This window comes from Budorcas taxicolor, chromosome 2 (genome assembly GCF_023091745.1).
Source record: "Budorcas taxicolor isolate Tak-1 chromosome 2, Takin1.1, whole genome shotgun sequence".
NCBI lineage: Eukaryota > Metazoa > Chordata > Mammalia > Artiodactyla > Bovidae > Budorcas > Budorcas taxicolor.
The window spans coordinates 67,760,870-67,788,329 of record NC_068911.1 but is presented as its reverse complement, the minus strand read 5'-3'; the positions used below and the strand labels follow the sequence as shown (position 1 = coordinate 67,788,329).

Here is a 27,460-nt window from a genome sequence, read left to right as displayed (position 1 = left end):
TCAGGATAGCATACTTAAAGGCTTAACAGAGTACCTGGAACATAATCCCTCGAAAAATGATAGTGGCTGTTATTATCATGCTATTATTAATAAAATTGTAATTGTTTTTGCACTTCACAAAAGTATCGATAGACTCAAATCCGGATACTCATTTGTATAAATAAAGTACTTTATTGTATAAATAAAGTAAAACTCTCCATTGTGGTTGTTGTTTACTTGCTAACTTGTATCTGACTCTTTGACCCCATGGACTGTAGCTGGCCAGGTTTCTCTGTCCATGGGTTTTTCTAGGAAAGAATACTGGAATCGGTTGCCATTTTCTGCTGCAGGAGATCTTCCCAACCCAGGGATTGAACCCACGTCTCCTGCATTGAGAGGCAGATTCTTTACCATTGACTTACCTTGGCAGCAAAAGTCTCCATGACTCAGAGTTTAAAGAGAATACAGAATCATTAGCTGTTTTCAGCATTTCTCACATCGATTTGCTTTGTTTCAGCATTCCAGTGCAGATTTATTAATCAAGCTAATCTCAAGGATTGCAGAGAGATAACGTATACATACATTTGCACACACATGCACATGCGAACAGCCTATATATGTACATAGGTGTTTATGACATTTTAGAATATAATTAATAGATTATATCATAGGTGGATGAAAATAAATCCCTTAGACTGACTCATTTGGAGAAAGAGTTCTCCAAACACAGAATCTAAATGTTAGTCTTGCAAGTATCCACCATTGTGGAATAAGTGGTTTAGCCAGTGATTTGGATTTGGGGCTCAATTTTTTTTTTTTTTAATGAGACTGCTACTGAAGCTTTGAAAATATGTTTGAATTCCCAGTTGTTTTCATACAGAGAAATTTATCAGAGATTGAAGGTGCAAAGAGTTTTGACTAACAAAGTGTAAAATCTAGTTTATGGTGAGCCACGGGAATTCTGTTAATTTACAAAATACAGTTAAATCACTTAGGCGCATTGGTTTCATAAAATTTTAAGCCCGGATGTAGATATTCTACTCCCTAAAGTGGATTTTTTTAAATAAAAAAGAACAGCAGCAACAACAAAATATATGTATATGTATAAAATATACGGAAGAAGCTCTATGCATGAATATATATGTTTTGCCCAAGTTTCTACAGATGGAGTTGGTTGTGTCTGGTAATTGGATACAGTTAAATGTTAAAGTTTCAGTAATATACCAAAAATATAAAGTACAAGATAAAAATTCCATTTCCTTTTTGTTCCAGGTTCTCTGGGAGATGCTAACAAGGGAGGTCCCCTTTAAAGGTTTGGAAGGATTACAAGTAGCTTGGCTTGTAGTGGAAAAAAACGAGGTAAGACTACGATTCCCCATTCAGGTACATAGATCAGAAAACAGTATTGGGGTTTTGCAAAAGACTTTTTCATCTTCTTCAAATTGAAAGTAAGTTCACGCTTATGGAAAGATTAGCAGTAGGAGCTAACACAAAGGGTCAAAGTGATGTTATTCCTCATGAATGGACCCTTTACATCTAATTGTTGCAGCTTCACGTCGTGATGCTGTAGATCAAAAATTGTACAAGTACTGTACTAGTTTCTCAGTCTCAATTGTAAAACCTAGGGGTTTGTTCTTAGTGATGAAAGAAGCCGTTGCGTCCAAGGTAGGGGAACAGTTTAACTCCATCTCCTGCGTTTAGGACATCTTTTTTACTGTCCGGGAGTTGATATATCTGTAAGAGACCTTCAGCTACTTCAACTTACCTCTCCCAGCAGGAGTCACTATAGTACAAGAAACTGTCGCTTAGATGAGAATTTCAAAAATAAAAGAAGAAAAAATAGTTTCAAAAAAGGGAAAAATTACAGTTTTGCCACCTACGTTGAACACTACATTGAAGATGAGCTCCTCACTGGAATTGGCGAGGCAGTGGCATAACTGCTCCCTTCTTCATGCAGAGCCTTTCCATTTCAAAAGAACTTCAGTGGCGTAAACAGCGTTTGTGCTGTGTCCCCAGCCTCGCTTTTCTTCTTCCCACAAATTGAGGCTTTCAGTTAGTTGGACCTATGAGCCTACATCAGAGAACATGGTACATTCATATCAAAGAGAGCAACTACATTTTGAAAGGTTTAAAATTGTGACTGAAACGCACAGCCATGGAGATTCTCAGCATAAAGATGAAGCATCCAATATCAAGGTATTATGAGAACTTAGATCAAGTGATGGAAGCATGCAGTTGTCTTTGCAACACTGCAAAACAACTTTATTTCACAAAACTTCTTCATTTCCACATCTTATCTGTGCCCTCCACAAAAGGGAAGGGTGCAGCCTTAGGATAAAATAATTTGCCAAAAGGCAAATATGTAGTAATATTCCCTTTTTAATGCCTTAAAAGAATTAGATTGATCTGCTCTCCATGGTTAGTGCAGGAACAAACTAGATCAATCAAAAAGCTGCTATTGACTGAGAGAAGCCAAGTTTTCATATTTAGATCACATAATCCACAGTTACCTTATTAATTTGTCCTCCTGAGCCATTGAGATTGGATGAAATGTTCATGATAGCTGAAGTTAATGGGAGAGAGCTGCCAATTTAAAGAAAAATGAAAAGGTGTACTATTTAAGAATGTGTCTTACTCATTGTTTCACAGAGGCTGTTCTGTTTTAATTAAATGTGGTGGTTCTTCCTGGTGTGCTATTCAATCAGACCTCACACACAGTATAACTGATTATTTTCATGGTATGAGAACCCACTTGTTTCTGTTCAGTTTCTTTTGCCAGTGAGATGATTAGACATTTAGTTCTGGGTTGACAAATAGAGCAAAGAAGGTTTTGACCTTCTGTTGACTTTGGAGCAGAACACTCAATGTCGTTTTTTTTTCTCTGTATCATTTCAAAATAAAGTAGGAAGAAATTTTATTTTAAAGCTGACTGAACTCTCCAAGTATGTATAAGACAGAGTAATTAATATTTTAAAATAATATTTCAATTAAAGGAGGGCAGAATAGCTGTGAATCTAAAGCACTTTGAAAATATTGGAGTGTCCATCAAGGATTTTTAAAGCTGAAGAAAAAAATGAATTTAGAAGCTGCCTTTGAGTAGTTGACTTGAGGCTTGAGAATGCCCTATAAATAGCCTTCAGGACCTCCTCAATGGGTACATGAGGAGGCCCTCTCCCTGTCTGTCTCTAGGGAATCCCCTAGAGTGTGCTGTTTTATCCGTGGGGTGATATGATGATCAGCTAATAACAGATGGGGACTATTCAAATGCCTCCCCTATTGTGTTTATTAAATATAACAGTCAGTTGAAAGAAACCCACATGGTGAAATATATTTTCTCAACTTTCTAGTGAACCAAATGCAGATTGGGTGCTACAAGGGTATTTATCCATTCTCATTCTGCACATTTACCAGAAATATGGAAATGAAGTTCAAATGTCATTTCCATTATCATCATTCAAGAATATGTCTTCATTTCACCTCATGAATAGTGGCCCTTATTATCAAAACAAATTCTGTTGAGATAGCAATTAAAATAATTCCCAAGGATTTATTTTAGAATAAAATTGAGACTTTGACTTAAATATAATTTATAAAAATCCCTTCAGTTTCTAATTATTTTGTTTATTTTTGCTCTGGAATACCTTGGGTTATTGAGTTGAAAAGAGAAAGCTGTAATTGTTTTTCAAAGGCCTCATTTAAATAAAGACTGGCATGTTTAAACTTTTAGGGAGATATTTTAAATGTGAGCTAGTCATCCTAGACTCATTGGAAGTTGCAAAAATATTACAAAGAATTCTGTGTACCCTTTACTCTGCTTCCCCCACTCGTGAGACATCAGTATATATAATATCGGAACCAGAAACTTGACACTGATACATTACTCTTAACTAGACTCTAGAGCTTATTTGTTTTCACCATTTAGAATTGCTTTTTGCATCTATAGGAAAATCAATACTTTCTAAAAATTATATCTGAAGGCCTTTGATTCCAAACCCCTAATAATGAAATAAGATTGTCAACCAATAACTTTTCCTATTATTAAATTCTATTGAAGCTATAATCCACAAAATGCTGTTAAACTTTACAAAGCAAACAATGAACCATTATAGAAGACATGAAGTTAAGAGAGTATTACTAATTTTTAAATCTTACAGGTATGTCTGTATGCCATTGGACTTCCCATAAAACTCAATTAGTAGTCATTCAGAATGTCCTAGCAGTATAACTCCATCTTTTCAAGTACATAAATGTGTTTTATTCTAAGTAGCAAAACAACTATTAACGTGGAAATCCAAAAACTTAATCCATTTTTCTTGACTACACTTTAGAAAAAGGTGATAAACTTGACTTAAAAAATAATTATTGTATCTTATGTAGAAAATAGTGCAAAAAAAAAAGAATATAATCTTTAAGAAAAATGTCATGCCTAATTTAATGATTGGGAATTATTTTCATCTTCAGTTTGAAATCTTTATTTTTAAATATTTAAGGTTTAAGTAGTGTTGCAGACCTGGTGCTAATATCTGGTTGTTTCAGGATGTTTTAATAGAATACCACAGTTATATAATCACACTTAAATATTTTAAATTCTCTTTTAAAGTACTTTTTAGTGCATGAAAATAATCCCTTACATAGTGTCTGAGTCTCGATTTAACTGATATTTGAACATGTCAGATAATTTAAAATAATTATGTCTCCTTTTATAATGTCTCACATGTGGTATCTAAAAAGTTTGTCAGTGTGAAAAGATCAACACCAATATTCAGCCAGTTCACATTTCAGTTCTTGGAAAATGTGCTGCAGTTACATTGAAAATGTTACCTGTTAGGAAAACTTGTTTTTCATTACTCATGATGTGTGTTCAGTCACATAATTGCAGTCACTGTCTGTTTATATTAGTTGCCACCCCAACGATCTTACTTTTTTTTTTAAGTAAACTCTTGATTTTCTTTACTTTTCATGAAAAGGTTTCCAGTTCTCATTACAGTAAAATAATAGTGCCGTTTACTACATCTTACTCTAGTCTATGAAATCACAAAACCAGAGGTTTAAAAATGCTTAGTGTAGTCTCTAACTTCCAGAGTTGCTTTTTTTTTTTTTAGCTTTGCTTTAAAGTTTTATTTATTTTGGTTTTCTGATTTTAATTCCAAATACAGATTGTCTGTTTTCTTGCCAAGACAACTATTTTTCTAGTTTTATATGTAACCTCCTCCAAATCCAATGAAATTGTTCTAAATTTTTTATCTGCAAAACGTCTTGGCAAACAACATTGCAGAGAAGAATCTTCCTACTACAGAGGTTCTCAGCTCTGTCACACCTGTGAGTGCATGCTCAGTCACTCACTCAGTCGTGTCCAACTCTTTGTGAGCCCGTGACTGTAGCCCACCAGGCTCCTTCATCCCTGGGATTCTCCAGGCAAGAATACTGGAGTGGGTTGCCATTTCCTCCTCCAGGCGATCTTCCCGACCCAGGGATCGAACCCCAGTCTCATGTCTCCTGCATTGGCAGGCAGATTCTTTACCACTGAGTGATCTGAGAAGGCCCCTTCATACTCAATATTCTATTTATAACAATTATTTAATGCTCCCTCTTTATCCCTGAAAGGAAATTCAGTGGTAATATATCCTACTACACACATTGTATTTTAAGTCAACATAATGCTGTAAATGTAATATAAGGAAGAAATAAATATGTATTGCAGTGTATAAATGCTCAGGCATGATGACAGTAGAGGTGATAATGGAACAATTTTAGATGCTTGCACCTAAAAATAAATAGAATTCAACAGCTAAAAATGCAGAATAAAGATGGGTTATTGTGAGTATTAATGATTCCAGTACCATGAGCAACACTATATTGTAGGCAAGATTTTCCCAATATTATGGTAAGGTTATGAATAATGCAAAAATCAATCTACCCTTGATTTATTTCATTTAGTAGTTGCATTCAAAGAAAGTTCAGAGTATTTTTAAAATATTCAAAAAATACTCTACTTAGAAATCAAAGTTAGAGTCTAAGCTCAGAAAAGTATAAAGCTCATTGTTTTCTTGTTTTACATGAACGCACATGGGGCATTTGAAGTTTGGTGGAATGCAGGAGAATTTTTAATCAGGCTTTGTGATACATTGAAAGATGCTTAGCATTCTTGACCTGCTCTAGGTACAACCCCCCAGACTTTAAAACAAAAATGTCTCTGTAGATTTGTAAACTGCCTCTGGGAGAATTACATGTTCTATGAGAACCACTGCTCTAGAATGTTAGAACAAGACTAGTCTTCACATTATATTCTTTGTTCTATCAAGTCCTTATATTTTATGGGTTTGGCCAAAACTAAGCCATGATGGGTCATCCATTCAGAGTGTCTCATTTGCCACTGAGAAAATACTTCTATAAAATTATCTCTGTGTTCACGATGTTTTCAGAAGTTGTACACCTATTGCCAAAGCTGAACTGGTTTCCTAGTTACCTGGCCTATTTGCAATTTTCATAGTTACCTATAAAAATACAGTGATAGGTTCATGGTTTAGGTTTATGGAAGTTCCAACTTGTCCCTCTCCTACTGTAGTTTCTTTTGACCAGATTCTATATTTTGTCACATTTGTTGCTCTGAACCTGATTTCTTCATCCACTATGATTCCTGTTTGGAGGAAAAGGTAAAGTGTCATTAGAGATTAGATACTATGAATGTAAACACAAATTCTCTCCGGTCACATATTAATCAAAGGATGCTTTAAATTTCATGTCTTATTTATGCTACTGAATTAATTCTTTCATATCTTCCAACTAGTATTTCCTTCCTTTAATGAGAAAATGCCTGTATTTTGTTTTGATTTTGCTTATTTTGTCTTTCTGTCTTACAGAGATTAACCATTCCAAGCAGTTGCCCCAGGAGTTTTGCTGAACTGTTACATCAGTGTTGGGAAGCTGATGCCAAGGTGTGTGTGTATATATATATATATATTTGTTGTTGTTGTTGTTGTTGTTCTGAAATCTCACTTGTTTGTCTGGCTCTTGAGTTTTTAAAACGTGGGTTAATCAAATTCATTACAGAGCAAAACAGGGTTGCTGTTCCTTTGAGCCCCAGATTGACTGTGAAGGCTTTCTGCTGACATTTGCTTGGCATGAAACCTAAAATCTCATTACTGACTCTCTCTTACAGCACTCCAGCATTCTTGAGTCAGTAAAAAAGAATTTTGTTCCTTGTTTTTAATCTTCAGTAATAAGTCTTGCATCTTCACGTTATATAAATACTAGCACACCATGCTTATTATAAGCCAGGCACTGTTCTGAACACTATATCAACTCCTTTACTTCTCAGCATATCTCTGTGAACTGGGTATTGTTATTATCCCCATTTTACACATGAAGAACCAAGCCTCGGTTAAGTAGTGAGGTCAAGGCCACACAACTTTTAAGTGGTGGCGCTGGAGGCTGAACCCAAGCTGACTGACGTGAGTCCCTGCACTTAACCCTCCACACCACATTGCCTCTCTACACTAGAAGTCCAATGCGCTATCCATTGTGCTACAAAGCCCGACCACCACATTGCCTTTCTAACCAAAGACCAGGCAAAAGTAGCACTTCTAGAGAAGCTCGATACGCACTCCCTGTGGAGTTTCAGTGATGTTTTTTAAGCTATCACAATAAAGTTGGAGAAATTCCAAAATTGAGGCTTTCATGTGGTTATCACATTCAAGCACAAATGGCCCATTTCCCTTCCCTGCAAAGACTGGTTTAAAAGACTGTCACGTACATATGGAAGTGTTTATAGATAAAATGATAGGCGAGTCTTGGATTTGCTTCAAAATACAGTGAAGGGAAATGAATAATGGTATAGATTAAATAGGATTGGCCGTGATGATTTTTGGAGTGATAAGTATATGGAGGGTGTTCTCTCTACTTTGGTGTATGTTTGGAATTTGCTGTAATAAAAAGTTTAAAAACAAAAAAGATCCTCATAGATGAAATATTAGAATAAGAGAGATAGACTCGAGAAAAGAAAAGTTCAGATTTCTGCAGTCTTTCATGGAAATAAGTGTATCACAAACTGACCTTTTAAAGATAGATCTAGAAAGAAAAAAAAAAAGACTTGAGAATGGAATTTCTTCCTTAATTTAAACCCAGTCCCCATATGACTTTAAAGAAGAATGAATGGTAATAATGTACAGAGCCGTTCCCATCACCTCCTCAGGGGAGATTTCAGGACCCCAGGAGAATCCATGGATGCTCAAGTCCCTTATATATCAGGGGTGATTCAGTCACGACCCTTCCCTTCACCCCAACTGTGGTTACACTTCCTCGCATTCAACAAGCAACTTGAGCTCTGGCTGATTGAATCCATGGATACGGAAAGCTGTGGTTTGTCTAGGCGAAGTAACTCAGAAATGCTTGGTGAGTACGGGAATCGTGTTAGCATCACACAATTCAGGATGGACCATAAGTAAAGCACACTGTTCCATTCCACAAGTGAGAACAACTGAACTCCAAGCACATCAGCGCAGCCAGTAGCGCAGCAATGGACACAGAACCAAGACAACCCCTTCTCCCCTGCCTTGTGCATTTCACCTTTGCGCTGATAAACCAGCAGGCTCAATTGGCTTTCACTCCTGTTCCTCAAACAACTTTCACCCTTTTTAGAGTTCTGTATTTACTTAGTTTTTTTTTTTTTAAGAATCTAACAATTTTTAAACTGTTTAGTACTTTTGTTTAGGATTACTATTGTTTTCTGAATTTTTTTGACAGAGTTGATAAGTTTTGAATGGTCTGTCTGGCCCCTCTGTGGGCCCTGCTTTAAGTGTGTGATTTTGCAGAATGTGGGGCTTTTTAAGCATGAAGAGAAATGCCTACAATTTGCAACTAATCTGGTGGAAATTATAAGTGGCTATTTGCAAGCTTTCTATAGAATATTTATTTTATATGATTAAAATACAATCTTTCCATATGCTACCACTTATATACCCATTGTGGCATATTTGGTCATTTTGGTAGTATTTTTCCCTCTGATATGAAAGTGGAAGTCGCTCAGTTGTACCTGACTCTTTGCAACCCCATGGACTGTACTGTACAGTCCATGGAATTCTCCAGGCCAGAATACTGGAGTGGGTAGCCTTTTCCTTCTCCAAGGGATCGTCCCAATCCAGGGATCAAACGCAGGTCTCCTGCATCACAGGTGGATTCTTTACCAGCTGAGCCACCAGGAAAGCCCAAGAATACTGGAATGGGTAGCTTACCTCTTCTCCAGGGGATCTTCCTGACCCAGGAATCGAACTGGGGTCTTCTGCATTGCAGGTGGATTCTTTAGCAACTGAGCTATCAGGAAAGGCCTTTCTCTCTGATACTCAAATAGAAATTTCACTCGAAATTATTAGTGCTGAATTAGATGAATGCAACTAAATCACTGTAATTGTAATTATATTTCAGTATGCAAAGCAGGTTTTTAATTTCTTAATCTGTAACTCTGTACTATATTAAAATTCTAAGAATATACATTTATGGTATATTAACTAAATGATAATGTAAACACCTACACAATAAGGACATTGGAGTTGATGCCATGAAGCTGGCATGTCTTTTTAACAGGTAGTAAGCTGACGCTTCTTTAATACCAGAGGAGTCTTGTCTTCTAGCACTGTGAAGTATGAAGAAAGTTTAGATCAGTTTTTTTTTTTCTAAATTCATGGCATTTTATTCTAATACAACTAATACATGCCCTCTATATTTGATTTGATTATGCCTGCAGCTCACATTTCTAAGTCATTGCTCTCTCCTGTAGACATACCTTACACACCTTCTTTATTCCCGAAACGTGTTCTTTTCCTTCTTTTCTTTCCCCTCCTGATTACTTCATCATCCAGCCTTCCCCAGTTATTCTGTTTCCCCTGCCCATACTAAGTACTCCTTTTCCTGAACCACAGTCTGGGTTACTGCCTCATTTTATGCTGTTGCATTTTAAAAAATATCTTTTCTTCCTAAATGGATTACAGGCTTCACGAGGAAATAGAGTTAGTTTTTCTTTGTCTCCCTATAGCATCTTCTGTAAATTTAGCAAGTAGATGTACAATTTGTTGTTGACTAAAGAGGCCAGACCAAGGTTTATTTCCTGAGAGTCCATGTTTTAGTTTTCTGGCTAGAAGGAAGGAAGGATTAGTCATTTCATCGTGTCTGGCTTTGCGACCCCATGGACTGGGGCTTGCCAGGCTCTTCCGTCCATGGAATTCTCCAGGCAAGAATACTGGAGTGGGTTGTAATTTCCTTTTCAACCAAGAATACTGGAGTGGGTTGCAATCTTCCCAACCCAGGGATTGAACTCAGGTCTCCTGCACTTCAGGCAGACTCTACCATCTGAGCCACCAGGGGAGCTCTTCTCTGGCTAGAAGTATATAGCAGTTCAAACAGAAGTTGGTGCCAGTCCTATGCAGATAGATACAGCAGTAGTTGGTTAAAGTATATTTTAATTATTTTTATTTTCAGTCCTTGGAGTCTAGAGTATTAACACAGATTAAAATGTTCAGCTCACCTGTAGAAGTATGTTCTTTTGCAACGAGGCGGTAGACATGTGTGCAAGAGAAAAAACTGCTCTTGTGTTAGATAAATGTTGGGTCATGCCAATGGGTTTGATCAGGTGCTCAAAAAAAACCTTTTTTTTTTTTTTTTAAGAAAAGAAGGAAGTAAAGGTGGGTATTAGTTCAGGTTCTAAAATGACATTTCTGAAAAAGGACAAAGCAATAGTTAAAGCTCCAAGTTTGATAGGAAGTAATATCTTACCCTCATGTGATAAAATATTTTGAAGGATTAAAGAGAATAGACCCTGGTTCTGTAACTTGCTACTTGTATGATACTGGGAAATTCACATTTTTCTGAGACTGATCTTCCTTACCTATAACATAAAGATAACAAATAATGTATACAGATGCTTAATAAATGGTTCTGGTTGTGCCTTTTTAAGTAGGCAGAGCCCACATAATACATAAAAGGAAGCTAAGCCCCTTTGGAGGAAGATCCTAGACCACATGTTGTATTCTGTGATCAAAATACTCATGAAATATTAACATATGATTCTACATTGCTGCTATGTTCTGAATGTTCACTTTGATAATTTCCATCTGGGAGCATATTCTAAATATGAAATACAGATTTTTCCAGGGATACTTGCCATCCAATTACAAAAAATGTTTTACCTTATCTTAAGAATGATTAAGTGTAGGGAAATATATTATTCTTTGAAAATTTATCAGCTCCTCCTGCTTCTTTTCCATGAAAAATGAAAATCCTATATATATTATATAATTAGCTCCTGTACAAACAAAACGTTTTTCCTGTTGCTACCTGACACATGGATGGAGAAATTAAAATGGAAACACATGCAAAGAAGACAAATATAATTTTTTCAAATTTCCAACTTAAGGCACTTTTTGCTTATTACAAGGCTTAATGTACCATCAGTGACATTTAGCTACCTACGCCCTTTTTTTAAACACACACACACACCCTTGAAAGAGGACAATAACGGCAGAACTCAGAATAAATATTCCAGTTTTATATTCCTAAGAAAAAATTACCTTTCTTAATGTAGGAAACACTCAAGTCCTAAGAGCAAGCCACCTCAACATTCTTTCTTCTTGTTTTTGTGCTCCTAAATTAAAATGCATGTTTTAATTGCAGCAACTGTAATTTGTTCAGAAATGGTATAATTATGAGGCGTGATGAAGAGAGAATGTGCATCACCCTTTTATTATCTTTTTCCATTTTTGCTTTAACCTTTTGTCTCCACCTTGGCTAGAGTCTAAAGAGATAGACTAGGGTAGTTTTTGCTAGCTAAAGAAATACACCTAACCACTGCTTTTTCAACTTCTGGTAAACAGTACGTGAGAGTTTTCAAGCACCAAAGCTAGTTATATTATGGAATAACCATTGAGAACAGTGAAGTTATGATGGCTTTAAAATTGGGGAATTTTTTCTCTGAGCAGCTGGTTTAGGAACTTGTATAAGTTCTGCTAGATTAATAAGTAATTCTCCTCCAACAGTTTATTATAAAAATTTTCAAACACGTGGAAAAGTTGAAAGAATTTTGCCATGAGCACTGGTATACCTATCACCCACTGTGCATGCGTGCATGCTAAGCCGTTTCATTCGTGTCCGACTCTTTGCAACACTGTGGACTGTAGCCCACCAGGCTCCTCTGTCCATGGGGTTCTCCAGGCAAGAATACTGGAGTGGGTTGCCATGCCCTCCTCTAGGGGATCTTCCTGACCCAGGGATCAAACCCGTGTCTCTATGTCTCCTGCATTGGCGGATGTGTTCTTTACTGCCAGCACCACCTAGGAAGACCCCTATCACCCAGACCCTACCGTTAACTTTTACTATGCTTGCTTTATCACATAGATGACTTTTTAAAAGACTTAACTGTTTCCTTTCAGGAGTCTTTAAACATACCTCAGAGAGAACTAATTAGTACTTACCTAACCTGGAAAAATACTGTAATCATTCCAACCTTAGACAACACAATAGAAAAATGACATCTGAGCCTATTATGAATAATTGATTGAAAATAAGTATGGTTCCTATGCAGTGCGACAGTTGTGAAAGAACAAAATCAGGATATTCCAGCATATCTTATTTTGTTATGGTGATTTGACCTTATTGCTATGCTTGTGGATTTTTTCTTAAAGATCTACTTTCCTAAGTCCCAACAAGTGATTATTTTTTTCTTCTTCAGAAACGGCCTTCTTTCAAGCAAATCATTTCAATCCTGGAGTCCATGTCACTCGATTCGAAGCTTTCTGACCAGTGTAATTCATTCCTGCACAACAAAGCAGAATGGAGGTAGGGGCCTCCCACCCCAGGTCACATCAGCTGGCTTCAGGGGATTGTGGGCGACTGGCTTCGGACAGCACGAGCACCTGGGAACTGGATGACAGTCCCAATCTCTTAGAAACTGGGGCTTTTTTGTGTTAAAAAATTTTGGAGATTGAATAAGCTCTCCCTCTCATATGTAAGCCAACAGTGTTCCTCTAAGCATGTTGCTTTATCATATATCTAAGTATTTAGGAAGAATATTGAAGCAGTATCTTCTGAGACAGAAGGCAGTTAGCAGACATTCCTTCTGTATACACTCCCTGTTAGGAAACTTTAGCCTCTGTGCAGTGAGAAATCAAAATACTGTCTGGTTGGAAATAGGCAGAGTACTTTTTGTGTTGATGGGAGGGGTAGGGAGACTGTAAAAACACTTCTAAAATAAAACTTTCAATGTTATAAATCCTATTACATTTTGTCAAATGTAAACAAGCTAAGTAATGAGAGAATTGTATTGTGTGAGGGGAAGAACTAAGCCAGAGATGAGACATTTGAGCCAGGTCACATGATGTACAACATAAATAGCATGTTTGGGCTCTGACATTATTTCTCCCTGACTCAGCAGAGATTTAAGTAACTCACCCCTGCTCTTCATAGCTATGGGTAGTAACATGACGCCTCACGCCACCTGCCGATAGCAAATGAATACTACAGGCGCTCAAAAATGACGGAGTTGTTTAGTCCTGTGATTGCACATTTCTTTGGGCTTTCTGTTTGGTGTTTTACAATAACCTTCTTTATTTTTTATTCTTGGAGAATCTCTAGGACCGGTGAGTTAAAATGAATTTTTACTTAGTAATATAAAAGTAATACTGTTTGCTAGAGTCTAGGTATGAGGGACTTTGTTCTGGGCTCAAAAAATTAACAAAACATGTTAGTAATATTTGTTTCCTACAGTACACATCTAATCAGATCACTTCCCTTAAATCAGTATAAGGAGCTCCCATAACTCTAGGACAAAGGCCAAAGCACAAGATTCATGATACCCTCTGTGCTCTTGCTTTATCTTGAGTGTCATTCTACCCCTTAATTTTTGGCTTTGGTCCTTCAACATGTGGCGATTTCTCCCTCATACAGAATCCTTTCAAATGCAGTTTCTTCTGTATGAAATTCATCCCATTTCAGCAGCATACCAGCCCTGATGCCCAGACCTAACTTGGCTCTGATCATATTGTTTCAGATAGTGGCTGAAAACAGCTCTCCTTCAAGCAGGTGTGTCCTGACCCCAGAGCCGCTGAGGTTCCACTTTATGTGCCCTGAGAGCATCTCCTGTTGAAGTTAATAAGCAGTTCTGCAGGCTGTTGTTTAATAATGGCATGTGTCTTGCTGCCTAACATGTGAGAGGGTCAGATCATCTCTTCTGTTCATCGCTGTAACTGCAGTATCTAGAACATGTCTTGAACACTGTGGTTGCTCAGCAAATACTTGGAGAAGGAAATACCATAGTAGCAATAATATTAAAAGACATCGCCATATTACACAAGAGGATAGAAACATGTAAGTTGATTTGTTTGCTTTGATAGATGTGCTTCTTGTATTCATTCATTCAGATATTCATTAAACCTTTGCGAAAAGTTCTTTAGGTGTGGGCTCTGGTGATGAACAGAACAGTAACAGTGCACTTGGAGTTTAATATTAGATTACTTAATACAGATATACAAATAACTTTTTCATTACTGTTTTGATAAATATTATGACAGGACAGTCCTGGATGTCTGAGACTATAAAACCATGAAATCTAATCTAGTCTGAGGGTTTAATAAAGGGATTCCCTGAGGAACTGCTGTTTGATCTGTTAGCCAAAGGATTAGTAGGATTTTAATACTACTATTAATATCCATGAGCTAGGGAGCCTGTAAAGTATGTCAACACAACCAGAAAATAGGGGAGAAGTTGGTAAGTTTTCTGTATTAAAATGCAAAATCTCCATAAGACCAAAAGCAATACCCACCATCAATAAATTTCCTAGACAAACGCCATACTGTTACAGCTTTTTTCCCTAGTTGATATGTCAGTTGTTCTAAAAGTTTCTAGTCTCAGGACTCCATTACACTCTGAAAAAATCATTGAGGACTCCAAAGGGCTTTTGTTTAAATGAGTTACATCTGTCAGTATTTACCACATTCAAAATCAGAACTGAGAAAAAAGTTCAAATAGGTACTTATTGATTCATTTGCAAAGCAGTAATTAATCCTGCTTCTGCACTCAGCCTGTGGTGCTGTCCCATGTCAGGAAGCAGGTGGAGAAGTCAGCACACCTGTGAGAATGAGAGTAGAAAGGTGAATCATGCCGTAATGTTATTCTGAAAACCAGTCTAACATTTGAAAAGCTCTTATAAGTCTGCAGATTACACTTGGAAAACTACCACTTCTGTCTTTAAAAATAACACTTTAATTAAAATCTCACACTAAAAGACCTGAAATGGCATTTCACAAAAAAGGAAGTCAAAGGGTCAATAAACATGTGAAAAGTATTCAATCTCATGTAGCAGCCAAATAAAAGGGAACACAGTTTATTCGCCAGATTGGCAAAAATTCATATCAGGAAAATACGTGGTGTTGTAAACTTCCTCACACTTTGCTGGGGGAGAAATACCTTTCTGGAGGAGTTTGTATAGATCAGACACCTCTCCCACTGCAATTTCATCCCTAAGAAAATAAGTGAGAATGTGTGGACATTGGTTTATCACAGCCTTTAGAACGGTGAAACTGGAAGTGAGCTTCAAGGGAAACAAGATTCATTTGGTTTTGTGTGTGTGTGGTTTTTATGACTTAAAAAATTACAATAGCTCCATACACAAAACAGTGTTGAGCCTTATATACAGATCTGATAAATGATTTTAAGATCAATGCTACAGTCCAGTATGTTCAGAATGATCTCATTTGTTCTAAAATAAAAAACATATTTACATGTACATGTATGTGCACATAGGAAAAAGTAGGAAAAGTTCAATATTATCTTTTTCTGTAATAACCGTGGATTAGTTGAATAACAAATTTTTTTTAATGCTTCAAGCTAAAAAGACGAGAGAAATAAAATTGGTAATACATTAATGTATTTTAATAAAAGGCAAACAGTTGCCCAGAGGGCTTCCTCATTGACTCTCAGGAGCTAGTTAATCCTGAGAGCTGGAGAAAGGATATATATCTTTACCAGAAACTCTAAACTACACTTTAAGAGGCAGCAGAGCTATTTTCATTGAATCTGGCAATTGATTAAAACCACGGGGAATAATAATACTAATGAGTAACAATCATGAACACAGCTATTGTTATTACATTCTTAACCCGATGCTTGTACTTTATTTGGGTTATCTTTTTAAATCCACACGGCAGCCCTAACTTACATCACAGGTGCAAGAACCAAGACATGGACAGGTGGGGCAACCCGCCTGAGATCACGCATGTGAGACAGAACCAGTGCTGGAAACCAGGGGCCTGGCCCCAGGGGCCTCCATGGACACCCTGTGTGGCGCTGTCCCCGCCCTTGTGGCCATTGTCAGGCCACCTGCTCATTGGCGTGCAGTGTCCACTTGACTGATTCCCGTTTAACAACGAGAAGCATCACAGGGCAGGATGGGTTTAGGTGATGACTAAGGGCAAACAACGACCCCACCCAGTGTGCCAAGGGTTGAAAAGAAGAAAATGTTTCTTCAGGTGACCTGGACGTTTCAACGGACCGCTCCTCTCCTTCCTCTGACTTTTATTTGGTTACTGAAGCGGTGCGTCTAGGGTCCAAAGTATGTGTAGGAAGTTACGAGTCGCAGTGGAGTTGGACTCCTGTCCTGCTCTGGTGTTTCTAGCAAATGCTTGTTTGCTAATGGAGCTTCCTCTATGCCTCTACACCAGATGAAACACCTAGTCTTAGAAAATTAAATGATTATCCTGAAAATTCTTTTTGAGTCTAGGTTATTAAAAACCACATCAACTATGCCCTTTCCTTTAAACTAATAAATGATAGGAAAGAAATCTAGTGTCTAGTGAACCTTTCCTGTCCATCACATGTTCATCTTGTTTCTCCTCCTATGATTAGCAATAGTGGCCACCAACATTAAGAACAGAAAGTGTAGTCCTCTTGGTCACGTTGGTCACCTGCACTGAATGAGCTCCATGGTGCTTGGTAGAGAGTTCAGCTCCCTTTCTCTTAGCAAAACACTCTGGTGGCTGCACTCTTCCTCGGTGATCAAAATACTCACTCTAGCACACCTTCATAAAAACAAAATATAGGGACTTCTTGGTAGTCCAATTGCTAAGACTCCGAGCTCCCAATGCAGGGGGCCTGGGTTCCATCTCTGGTGAGGGAACTAGATCCCACATGCCCCACATAAGATCTGGCACAGCCAAATATTTTCTCAAAAAACACAAAGATTAAAAAAAATTAACCTTTGAAATTTGCATTTAGCACAAATCATTTAATATATAACACTAAACGTAATTCAGTTCAGTTCAGTTCAGTCGCTCAGTCGTGTCTGACTCTGCGACCCCATGAATCGCAGCACGTATCTATTTATCTTGTAATGTATATAATATAGCTGCTTTTATGAATTGATCTTTTATTTCAAAGTAAGTTTCTATTAAAAGAAGATAATTATAGTTCATTGCCTGTTTCTGACAGAGGGAAAACTGATACTGGTTGAAGTCAACCTTAGTTGGATTCGGTTTAAGAGAAAAACCATAATCTCCATCAACTTAAAACATACAAACTTTATTTTCAGAACAGGGAGATTACATAAATGCACTTGATGCAAAACAATACATCAAGAAAAACAGAGGGGACAGCCAGAGGAGCAGCTGTTTTATGTTGCCCTCTGGATTGGGGTTAGATCTCTTGTGGCCTAAGATCTTGCTGTCAGGATCCTAGGGCTTCTGGGAAAGCCGTGTATGGGAGCTGACCCTGAAGACACAGACTGAGGAGGCCTACTTATTCGGTTTTTCTGCAGCAGCTCTCAGCTTACCTAGCTTACTTAACTGTTGATCTGTTTTCCCAGAAGGGCTCAAAATCAGAGTGGGCTCCCAGAGCTGTAACTTGAGATGAATCCTAGGCTTAACTTACAAGTGAAATCAAATGTGCTGGCCACTTTACCCTCTTCGGAACGGACATCAGTGAGCTCAGCCCTCCTGGCAGGAGAGTTGGGACTGGGCTTGGCAGCAGCCAGGCCCCTGCCATCTCCCAGAGCCCCGTGTGCCCAGCTCTGTGCCGCCTTTTCTCACCCTCTCGTTTACTGAAGATGGCTCATTCTTTCTTTCCTTTTTGTTGCTTAAGTTTAACCTAAGATCTTCTACACTGAGTTTGTTTGTTTTTCCTCAGTCCTCCATTTGAAAAATAAAAACATTTATGAATAGGCATAATATTATGTCTGAAATACAAAATAAAATTTGGATTTTATGATACAGTCATAATTCTGAAAGATTGTTGATTTGCTGCCTTTCTTTAGGGACTCTAGTGTGACTTACATGGTTTTATAACTTTCAAGTGGCACCACGAAAAGGGACAGAGGGTTGACAACAGATGCTTTTACACTTGCTTTCCTGGCGTCCCTTGCTCTGCAGACAGCCTGGGAAGTAAAATGTGTGACCCAAGTCCAGCTCCACTTCAGCAGCTGTTCCGAGTTGGATTTGGTCAGTTGATAGCCACACCTTTTTGTTTTCATGTATTTACTTCTCATCTATTCTGGTTTTCCCTGGACATGAAAAGGCAGACTTGGGCTGCATACATCTATTAACTTTGATCTGGGAGCTTCAGACTTCTGGAGTCAAGACCTCAAACCGAGTCGCACAGTCTGACATATAGGTGTGTCTCAGGGCACCTAGCAGCAGCTGTTGGCTCAGCAGCTCTCCTCTTCCAGTCCCTTTCTCACTCTCCGTCCTCCTCTCCCCCTTCCTCTCTCCCTCCCTGTCTCTCCTTGCTCTCAGCCTCTCATTACTGTTCCTTTTCTCACAAGGCCTGCAGAAACTCACGGGGAGGAACTTCCAACTCTTGGAGCATAAGTTTAGACCTAAGCCCGACAATAGCCCTGAAGGAGAAAAAAACTTACACTGAGACATCTTACCAGGTTTAATTTCTGTCAAGGACTGGTTTCTGTAACTGGACTTATTGTTCCAGTGAGGCGGGTCAGCCTGTAGAGTCTGGGAGGGAACTAACTTGCTTTTAAAATTATTAGAGTCGAAATGAACCTTAGTGTTCATCTGATCCAGGATTCCTCACACTTGCCTGACTGTAAAAACAAACTCCTTTCAAATAATAGAAATTCCTAAGCCCTACCCAGCCCTACTCAATCATGAGCTCTGAGGAAGGTCTTAGGAATCTATGTTGTATGGTATGTTTTGCCCAGACAGTTAATTATTAGGATCAGGCAGGTTGCGGAATCCTCATAAAAGGTAACCACCACCCCATACAGCTGAAGAAACTGAGTCAGGTTAACCCGTAGACTGCTGGAGTTACTCAGCCAGTGACTAGGCTAAGGTGAATTTACTAGTCGGGTGACAGTAATCATCTAACCAGAGTGTCATTTTCCCATCTCTCTCTATGCAAGATTAAAACCTGTTTCTTGGGGCTGTAATGAATATAAGATGAGCTGATATACAGTAGAGCCAGAGGACTATGAGCATTTATTAAATGGCTAAACCAAGACACCGGTTCCATGGCTCAGGCCCCAGACAGTGGTTCTTCACTGCTTTGAGAAAGTATTCCAAACTTATGTTTCCAAGCTAGTTTATATTTTGATTTTGAAGGATAAGAAAGATGTCCTATTCTTTGCTACTTTGTCGTTTAATCACTAAGTGTTCGACTCTTTGTGACCCCGTGAACTGCAGCACTCCAGGCTTCCCTGTCCTTCACTATCTCCCAAAGTTTGCTCAAACTCAAGTCCATTTAGTCAGTCATGCTATCCAACCATCTCTTCCTCTGTCATCCCCTTCTCCTCTTGCCCTCAGTCTTTGCCAGCATCAGGGTCTTTTCCAGTGAGTCGGCTTTTTGCATCAGGTGGCCCAAGTATTGGAACTCAGCTTCAGCATCAGGCCTTCCCATGAATATTCAGGGTTGATTTCCTTTAGGATGGACTGGTTGGATCTCCTCGCTGTTTACTGTTTGGCTTCAACGCCCAGGTTTTAGCCTTTTCCTTTGATTAAGCATTGTGACGGACTCCTCAGCACATAACACCTCGTGAGCAAAGCTGAGATTTAAACCAGTCATGTCCTCCTGCAGGTGTGAAATAGAAGCCACTCTTGAGAGACTGAAGAAACTAGAACGTGACCTCAGCTTTAAAGAGCAGGAGCTCAAAGAACGAGAAAGACGGCTAAAGATGTGGGAGCAAAAGCTGACAGAGCAGTCCAACACCCCGGTGAGTGCTCCCTGCAGGGCTCGCTGACACCCCGCCCCCCACTCGCTCAGGAGACTGGCTGAGCTTGGCAGCATGGCGCCACCCCCCCTGCCGCCGCCTCACTTGCTGCCTGGAAAGGACCTGCATTTACACTTGAGTAGTGCTTCTTACCTCCTTTCAATTAACAAAATTCCAGAAATTTAGAAGAAAAGCTTATCCTGTTTCTGGCTCTGTCAGTGTGTTTGTATGTTAGAATTACAAAAATGAAATTCACTGTATTTTTGCACCATCCGCAGTGTATTTTGTACCATCAGGTCCCCAGAGCCTGTGCCTTGAGGCATTAACTCTTTAGAGTGAGTCTATCAGTAATTCATAAACATTACACCAAGGCAGTTAGCTGTCCCAGAAAGTCATTGATGGGTCAGAAAACCAGTTTTCCTTCTAAAAGCTAACTTAATGATCTATAAATGACGAGTATTAATATTCCTTACTCAATGTAGGGTCATGATCAAGGGCAGCAAAAAAGTGGGAAAATAGTTCTCTCAGGACAAGCTTCAAGTATTTACTCTGCCAAGAAATATCTTGGTTTTTTTCCAAATCTTGTATTTGGATTAAGATAAAAATTCTTCTTAAGAACTTCATTGTTTATACACTTAACTTGAGCTTATATGTTGACATGATATATTAAAGTCTAGTCAAATTTCACCATTCTTTCCTGTTTTATTTTTTTTCCCTACTAAAAAATAAAAATTCTGTATTGCAAAAATATGACATTCAAATAAAAACAAACTACAAATTCGTAAAATTGAATATTTAAGACAGAAATATAGAGAGCTCACAGAAATAACTTTAAAAAAAAAGCCTAGGACACCAACAGAAGCATGGGGAAAGACTACAGGTCCATAATTCACAAAAGAAGAGGCATAAATAACTAATAAACGCAAGAAAAGTTACTCTAGGAAACAAGGAGAACATTCTTCCCTATTTTAAAAAATTTATTATTTAAAGAATTAGGTATAAATTTATCATTGGCTTTTCCAGGGTTTTAAATGGGCAATATATGTCCACCTTAAGATCACAAGAAATAATGATTAAAAGTACACTTCTTATATATTTTAAATTCATGTTTGATAGTTACTTTGGCGATTTTACCCCCCCCCCCCCAAATACTTAAATGTCCTTCAATTTGTGATCTTTAAAAAACTTTCCTATTTTTTAAAGTCTTAATCTCTATTAAGCAGCCAGTGCCCAACTGCAAAGTATTTAACAGTGTCTAAAGAATAAAATAGTTTGCCTCTTTTTCCGATTTATGTGGAGAAAGAAGCTGATATCCAAAAAAGGAAACTACAGTGAAATTAAATGTTTATTATCAGATTTAACTTTTTAAAAAATGACTTTGGTTATCCAAGGAATCCCAGAGTAAGGGACTGTGTACCAAGTAAACTTACTTGTCATGCGTAAGACTGTCTTGTGGTATTAAAACAGTACCACATTTTGTAAATTCGGTAACTTTTATCTTGGCTTTCAAGAAAGAAATTAAGGAAAGCTTCCTGTTATGGTTGAACTAGCAGACTCAGAAAGCATTGCGCTAAGGATCTGCAAGGGAACATTACTTCTCCCAGAACTGATGAGAAGCAAAAATATGGCCACCTTCTGAAGAGTTGTGGGGGCTTTCAAGTACATTGAAATCTTAAGCTATAAAGCGCTGCATGGCTTGACTCTTTCTAAATGTAGCGTTGTAAGGAAAAAAAAAACTTTAAAGGACCCGTTAAAGTATGCTTTAGAACCTCTCTTTGGTTTACGGGCATTAGTTTTGCTAAGAAATTATGGGCTGCCTTGCACACATTATTGCTATTAGTAACGCAGCTGTGTAACAAATCATGAAAACCTGAGGGCACAGTAGGTTGTATGCTTGTGTTTTAACTGCAGAAAACTTTCTGTAAAGGAGCTGCTCTTAGGGCTACCATCTAACAATGGACAGCATGCAGCACAATCTCAATGAGATTTTCTTCCTTTTTTTTTTTTTTAACCTATAAGGCTAAGTTTTCTTTCTGTACAGTACTTGCTTTTAACATCTCTTTTGCTTAGAGCTGGTATTTCTGAAGGAAAGGTTTGTGCTCAGGTATTTTATAAGTAGGTTTTTTCTTTTATCCTCACATCAGTTTCTAGTTGCCTTTAGATGAGGTTTCTGAGAAATGGATAAAATAAACCTTTTTAAAAGGAAGTGGCTGGAGACTCAGTAGCTAAGACTGTGTAGCCTCATTTTATAACTTGATATTTAAGTAACATCATAAAAAATGTATTATTGTTTTTATTTCAAGGAAGAACAGTCTTCTCTTCCCTGAAATTAAAACATTAGTTAAAGATATTTGGGAAGATGGATTCTCCATACACAAATATGAACAATGTTTATTTTTAACAATTCGTGTAGCTTGATATAGAAATTTTACTTCTTTTAAAAATAAAACTTATTTGAGAGGCATTTTTTGAGATCTTAACATAATGTGAGGAAGGACCTATGAAATAATAAAGTAGATAAGCAACAAAGAGATCCTGAAAGTGTGTAACAATTGAAAAAAAAATTTGAGAGGCTGGGAAATTTGACTGCAAGAAAAGGAATAGCCTGTTTCCGGTCTTAAAGAATTTAAAACAATTTCTTCTATGTAGCTGCTGATTTTTAGCTGATGTGAAGTTCTTATCGAACTAATAACTATTGAGGTCTTTTCCTAATGAAGTTAAGATAATTTTTTAATAGAATTCATTTCCAACTTTAATGTAAAAATTTGGAAATTGGCCCTAAAAAGTACCTTTACTTCCAGAATGTTAAGATCATCCCAGAGTTATATTATTTGTACTTTATCATAAATTTACCCTTATTTACACAGCATCAAAAACATGTCTTAATTTGCTTCTTCCTCAAAAGAAGAGGCAGTCACTCGTTCCGAGCCTAACACTTCTACCCCTGAAATGTATATGAATGACATTTATGGAAATATGTTGGCTGTTTAAAATAATTATGTATGATTGAAAATGTCTGTATCCATTATGAGAAGAATTCCTAGAAGATAATTCTGCTAAAAGAAGGAAACTTGTAGAGATAGAGACCAAGGTGACAATCTAAATTAATACTCATTTCCTGTCCTCCCAATTTTCAGATATTTACATACTTGTTTATACTTAGATGTCAGAGATGATCTAAAATTTGTGTATAAGTGAATTATTCCATAAATTGGATAACTAGTATTATATATCTGCCTGTATTAAATAATAGAGACAAGTGAATTCTAGACTGCTTTTTAGTACATAGTCAGACACTTAATCTAGCTAAAAAGATAGCTAATGACCCAAATCTCCCTAGAACTGTATTGACTACCAAACTGTTTTTATGCTTCCTCTAAGCTTTTCTTCTTTGGTACAGGGTTTCTTGTTTGTTTTGTTTTTTATTACTCAAGATTAATCTCTACTTAATTTCTTCATTAATATAATAGTTAACTTTTTCCATATGAATTTGGGAAAAATTAAGAGAAATTCTAAAAACTACTTCGTTTTTGCAAAATGAGGGTTTAAAACTTACAAGTTCCTTCCAATTTGAAAATTTGGCTTGCTGTAGTGCTTTGCAAACTTTGATGTGATCGACTCTGTCATTTGTAAATCATGATAAACATGCTGGAGCCAAACCTGCCATTAATAAATTCTCAAATAATCCCCTACATTCATTTCACTAATCATTTACTTTCCGTGCAGCACCCGTTAATTTTGTGGTATCTGTTCCCTTGATATAAATTGGTCCTAATTTCTCTTTTTACTTCTGTCCTTTCTTCCCTCATGATAGCTTCTCTTGCCTCTTGCTGCAAGAATGTCTGAGGAGTCTTACTTTGAATCTAAGACAGAGGAGTCAAACAGTGCAGAGATGTCATGTCAGATCACAGCAGCAAGTAACGGGGAGGGCCATGGCATGAACCAAAGTCTGCAGGCCATGATGCTGATGGGCTTTGGGGATATCTTCTCAATGAACAAAGCAGGAGCTGTGCTGCATTCTGGGATGCAGATAAACATGCAAGCCAAGCAGAATTCTTCCAAAACCACATCTAAGAGAAGGGGGAAGAAGGTCAACATGGCCCTGGGGTTCAGTGATTTTGACTTGTCAGAAGGTGACGATGATGATGATGATGACGGTGATGAGGAGGATAATGACATGGATAATAATAGTGAATGAAAGCAGAAAGCAAAGTAATAAAATGGAAAATGTCCGGGAAAACAAAAGAAACTTGGTATCTCAGTCTGTACAAAAACCAGTAAGGAGGTAGAAAACCAAGCACTGCGTTTTTAGGCCAATCACATTTAGATAACTGTCATTTCTTTACAATTTTACTTTTGACTTGTCTCTGCTTACAGGAAAAGGGAATGGGGAATTAAGCCCAAAAGGCCTGTTCAATGAATCAGCATATGTGGTGCCTGATTATAGAAACTTGTGATTTTATATGCAATATAGCATTTTTTTAACTAATGACATTCTGGCTTTTTTTTAATGAATACTTTATAATTTCATTTGATTTATTCAATTGCTTCAAAAAACTTACATTTTGGACAATCACTCTTAACTCCTAATTCTCCTCTGACACTTGATTTTCTTGTAGCAGAATACATTTTTTTCCCTTATGGAAATACACAATACTGTCAGAAATAATTGATAGTGACTGCAAAATCCAACAGTAAAAAAAATTGAGATGAAACAAATACTTCTACAGAAATACCTAAGTGCTAAGAATACTGAGAGTGAGACCCAAGAGATGTTCTCAATTGTATGTTTGCAGGAGAAATACTCTAATTTGAAACCAACATCAGATGTGATACTTTTATACTGGTACTTGCCCTAGAAGCTTCTTAACAGCACACTGTCATCTAAGGCTTAGCTTACACTTGATACAAGGTATATACTTTATACAAAGAGAAAGAGAGGATAAGGGAACTTCCAGACAGTGTGAGTGTTAATATGGTGCCATAGAGGTGTATACATGTGTCTGCTTTCCAGAGGAGTATGAGAATCCTGGATTCTAAATGCATGTAGAGATATTTTAAAGAGGGAACCAAATATTATAAAAAGCTGTCCTTACTTAGGCAAAAGTGCAGAATGAAGGATCCTTTTATAGCAGATATAACCTTCCAGATTTGTCGTTTAAAACAAAACAAAACAAAACAAAGCCCTGACTCAGCTATGCTGGTGTTAAAGAGAAGTAAATGTTGATGCTGCTCTGAAAACCTAGCTAGCCGGAGAGATGTTTTCAAAATGTTATCACAGATTTGTCAAAGCTTATTTAAACTATGAAACAGTTAAAAAAAAAAAAACTAAAAAAATTTGTAGTTTTATATATATATATATATATATATACAGAAAGGCAAAAGAACAAAGACTTTTCTTCAGTCTAAATTTGAAAGTAGTGCCATTCATTTGACTATCAAACCAAGGAACTTTGCATGGTTCCTTTTATAGGAGATTTAAGAAAGGATATTATCATGATATAATCTAACACTATTTCTAAGCATATTTGATCATAAAAAGCCTCCTGGAATTTGAAGCATGACATGTTTCTAATCCCCATTAAGGGTAGGAAAATGTCATAAAATGATCAATATACTATGCTTGCTTTCTTTGGAGAAGAATTACTAATATAATGTTCTGGGTATGAAATGGAAACCACTCAGTACAGAATAGTGATAAAGAGAAGGATCTGGAATCAGCTTGTGATTCAAAAATTGCTACGCAATCTTGGTCAAATTATTTAACTTGTGTGTCCATTTGCTCATCTTTAACATGAGAATGATAATAGTACCTACTTCACAGGATTGTTGTGAGGGTTAAATGAAATGATAGACATAAAGCACTTAACACAATATCAACCCCATGGTAAGTGGTCAGTTAATGTTAGCTACTGTTTACTGTGTCAGTGAAAAGACACTGAAAAATAAGTGGTCTCTATAACCTGGAATATGAAACTATCAATTCCAAGTAATGTTGGTTAAGTAGGATAAGGTGAAAGTTAAAGTGAACAACTTTCAGGAAAGATAAGGCCAACATCTTTAGAATGTAAGCTATGCGAGCAATCCACTCTGACTCCCTTTGAAGACCATGCAAGGTTTGCCTAGTCTGAGGTGTTTGCAGACCCTGCTACCACCCATAGACCAGGCAAACACAGAAAGAAGCCATAAGTGTTTTTCCTAGAGGATGGGATCCCCACATAGCCAATCTGATACACTTCCTGTGTCTATGCAAACTCAGACCCATATACCCATACAGCGCAATATAGTGCTGGTGATGAACAGGTGCAAACATAAATAGCTGTCCTGTCTGCACTCAGATATAGAGGAGTCCTCCTGATTCAAGCCGAGCCACTCAAGCAGAAGATCCTGGAGTGGAGCAGAGGGGATGGGTTTCAGCTCTTGCCCTCCCAGCATGCCCTGGGGCTCTGTGACTGCGTAATCTGAAGGAGAGCCAGAGACCAGGTAGTTCAAAGCCTCTTGTTGCACGTCTTCCCAGGCCAAGGCAAAGTCATCCATCCCACCAATATTCTTGAGCCCCTCCTCTGTGCCCCGTACCATTCTAGCGAACGGCTTCATGAACATCTTTGCCCTCATACAGCTTACATGCTCTTGAGTGGAGACTGAGAACAATCGGAACAAAGGCATCGTATAGTAAACATTTAAGTGGACACTGGGACGCGCAGCAGAGAAGGAGGCGGTGGCTCATAGGAGGGTTTTGCAGACTTGCAAGCGTGGTCAGGAAGGGCCTCACGGATTATGGAATCTCTGTGGGTGGATTTGGGGATCCCTGTACCTCTGTAGGAATGTAGACCTTGCCTCTCGTTTGAGACTAACCAGCAACAAATGTAGAATGTTTGAAATGAATGGGATGGACTTTTTAAATTTACATTTTTTTAAATTTATAGCAATTAGATCTGTTGTGATTATACGTAAGATTTTCTTGCATTAAGAAAAGCAGCCAAATAGGGCCAAAAGAGAAGGATAATCACCCAGCCATAGGTTTACCATCAATCAGGTAATATTTCTCTAATCTCTCAACTGTACCATTTTCCTGACCAATATTCCAGAGATGGTCATAGCTCAATAATCTACCATCAAGAAACTACAAAGATTCCAGATATAGCAGAATTGATAACCTCAGGGATAAGCTTGAAATCTTCTAACCTAACATTGAACTATAGATAATTACTGTATGGCACTGGCTATTTTACTTTTTGTTCCAAATCAGTGTCCTTTCTAGGGTTTTGAACATTCCTTCAATCTGTATCATAT

General features: G+C 37.6%; 1 protein-coding gene across 1 annotated transcript in view; it reads left to right on the top strand.

Moving 5' to 3' along the window:
* The window catches only part of MAP3K20 (mitogen-activated protein kinase kinase kinase 20), a 167,998-nt gene that overhangs the window by 99,772 nt on the left and 40,766 nt on the right, over nt 1-27,460 (top strand). The window contains exons 8-11 of the mRNA XM_052653665.1: nt 1,252-1,338; nt 6,840-6,914; nt 12,695-12,801; nt 20,035-20,170. Of these exons, the coding sequence (XP_052509625.1) occupies nt 1,252-1,338; nt 6,840-6,914; nt 12,695-12,801; nt 20,035-20,170 (405 nt within the window). The remainder of the gene's footprint in view (nt 1-1,251; nt 1,339-6,839; nt 6,915-12,694; nt 12,802-20,034; nt 20,171-27,460) is intronic.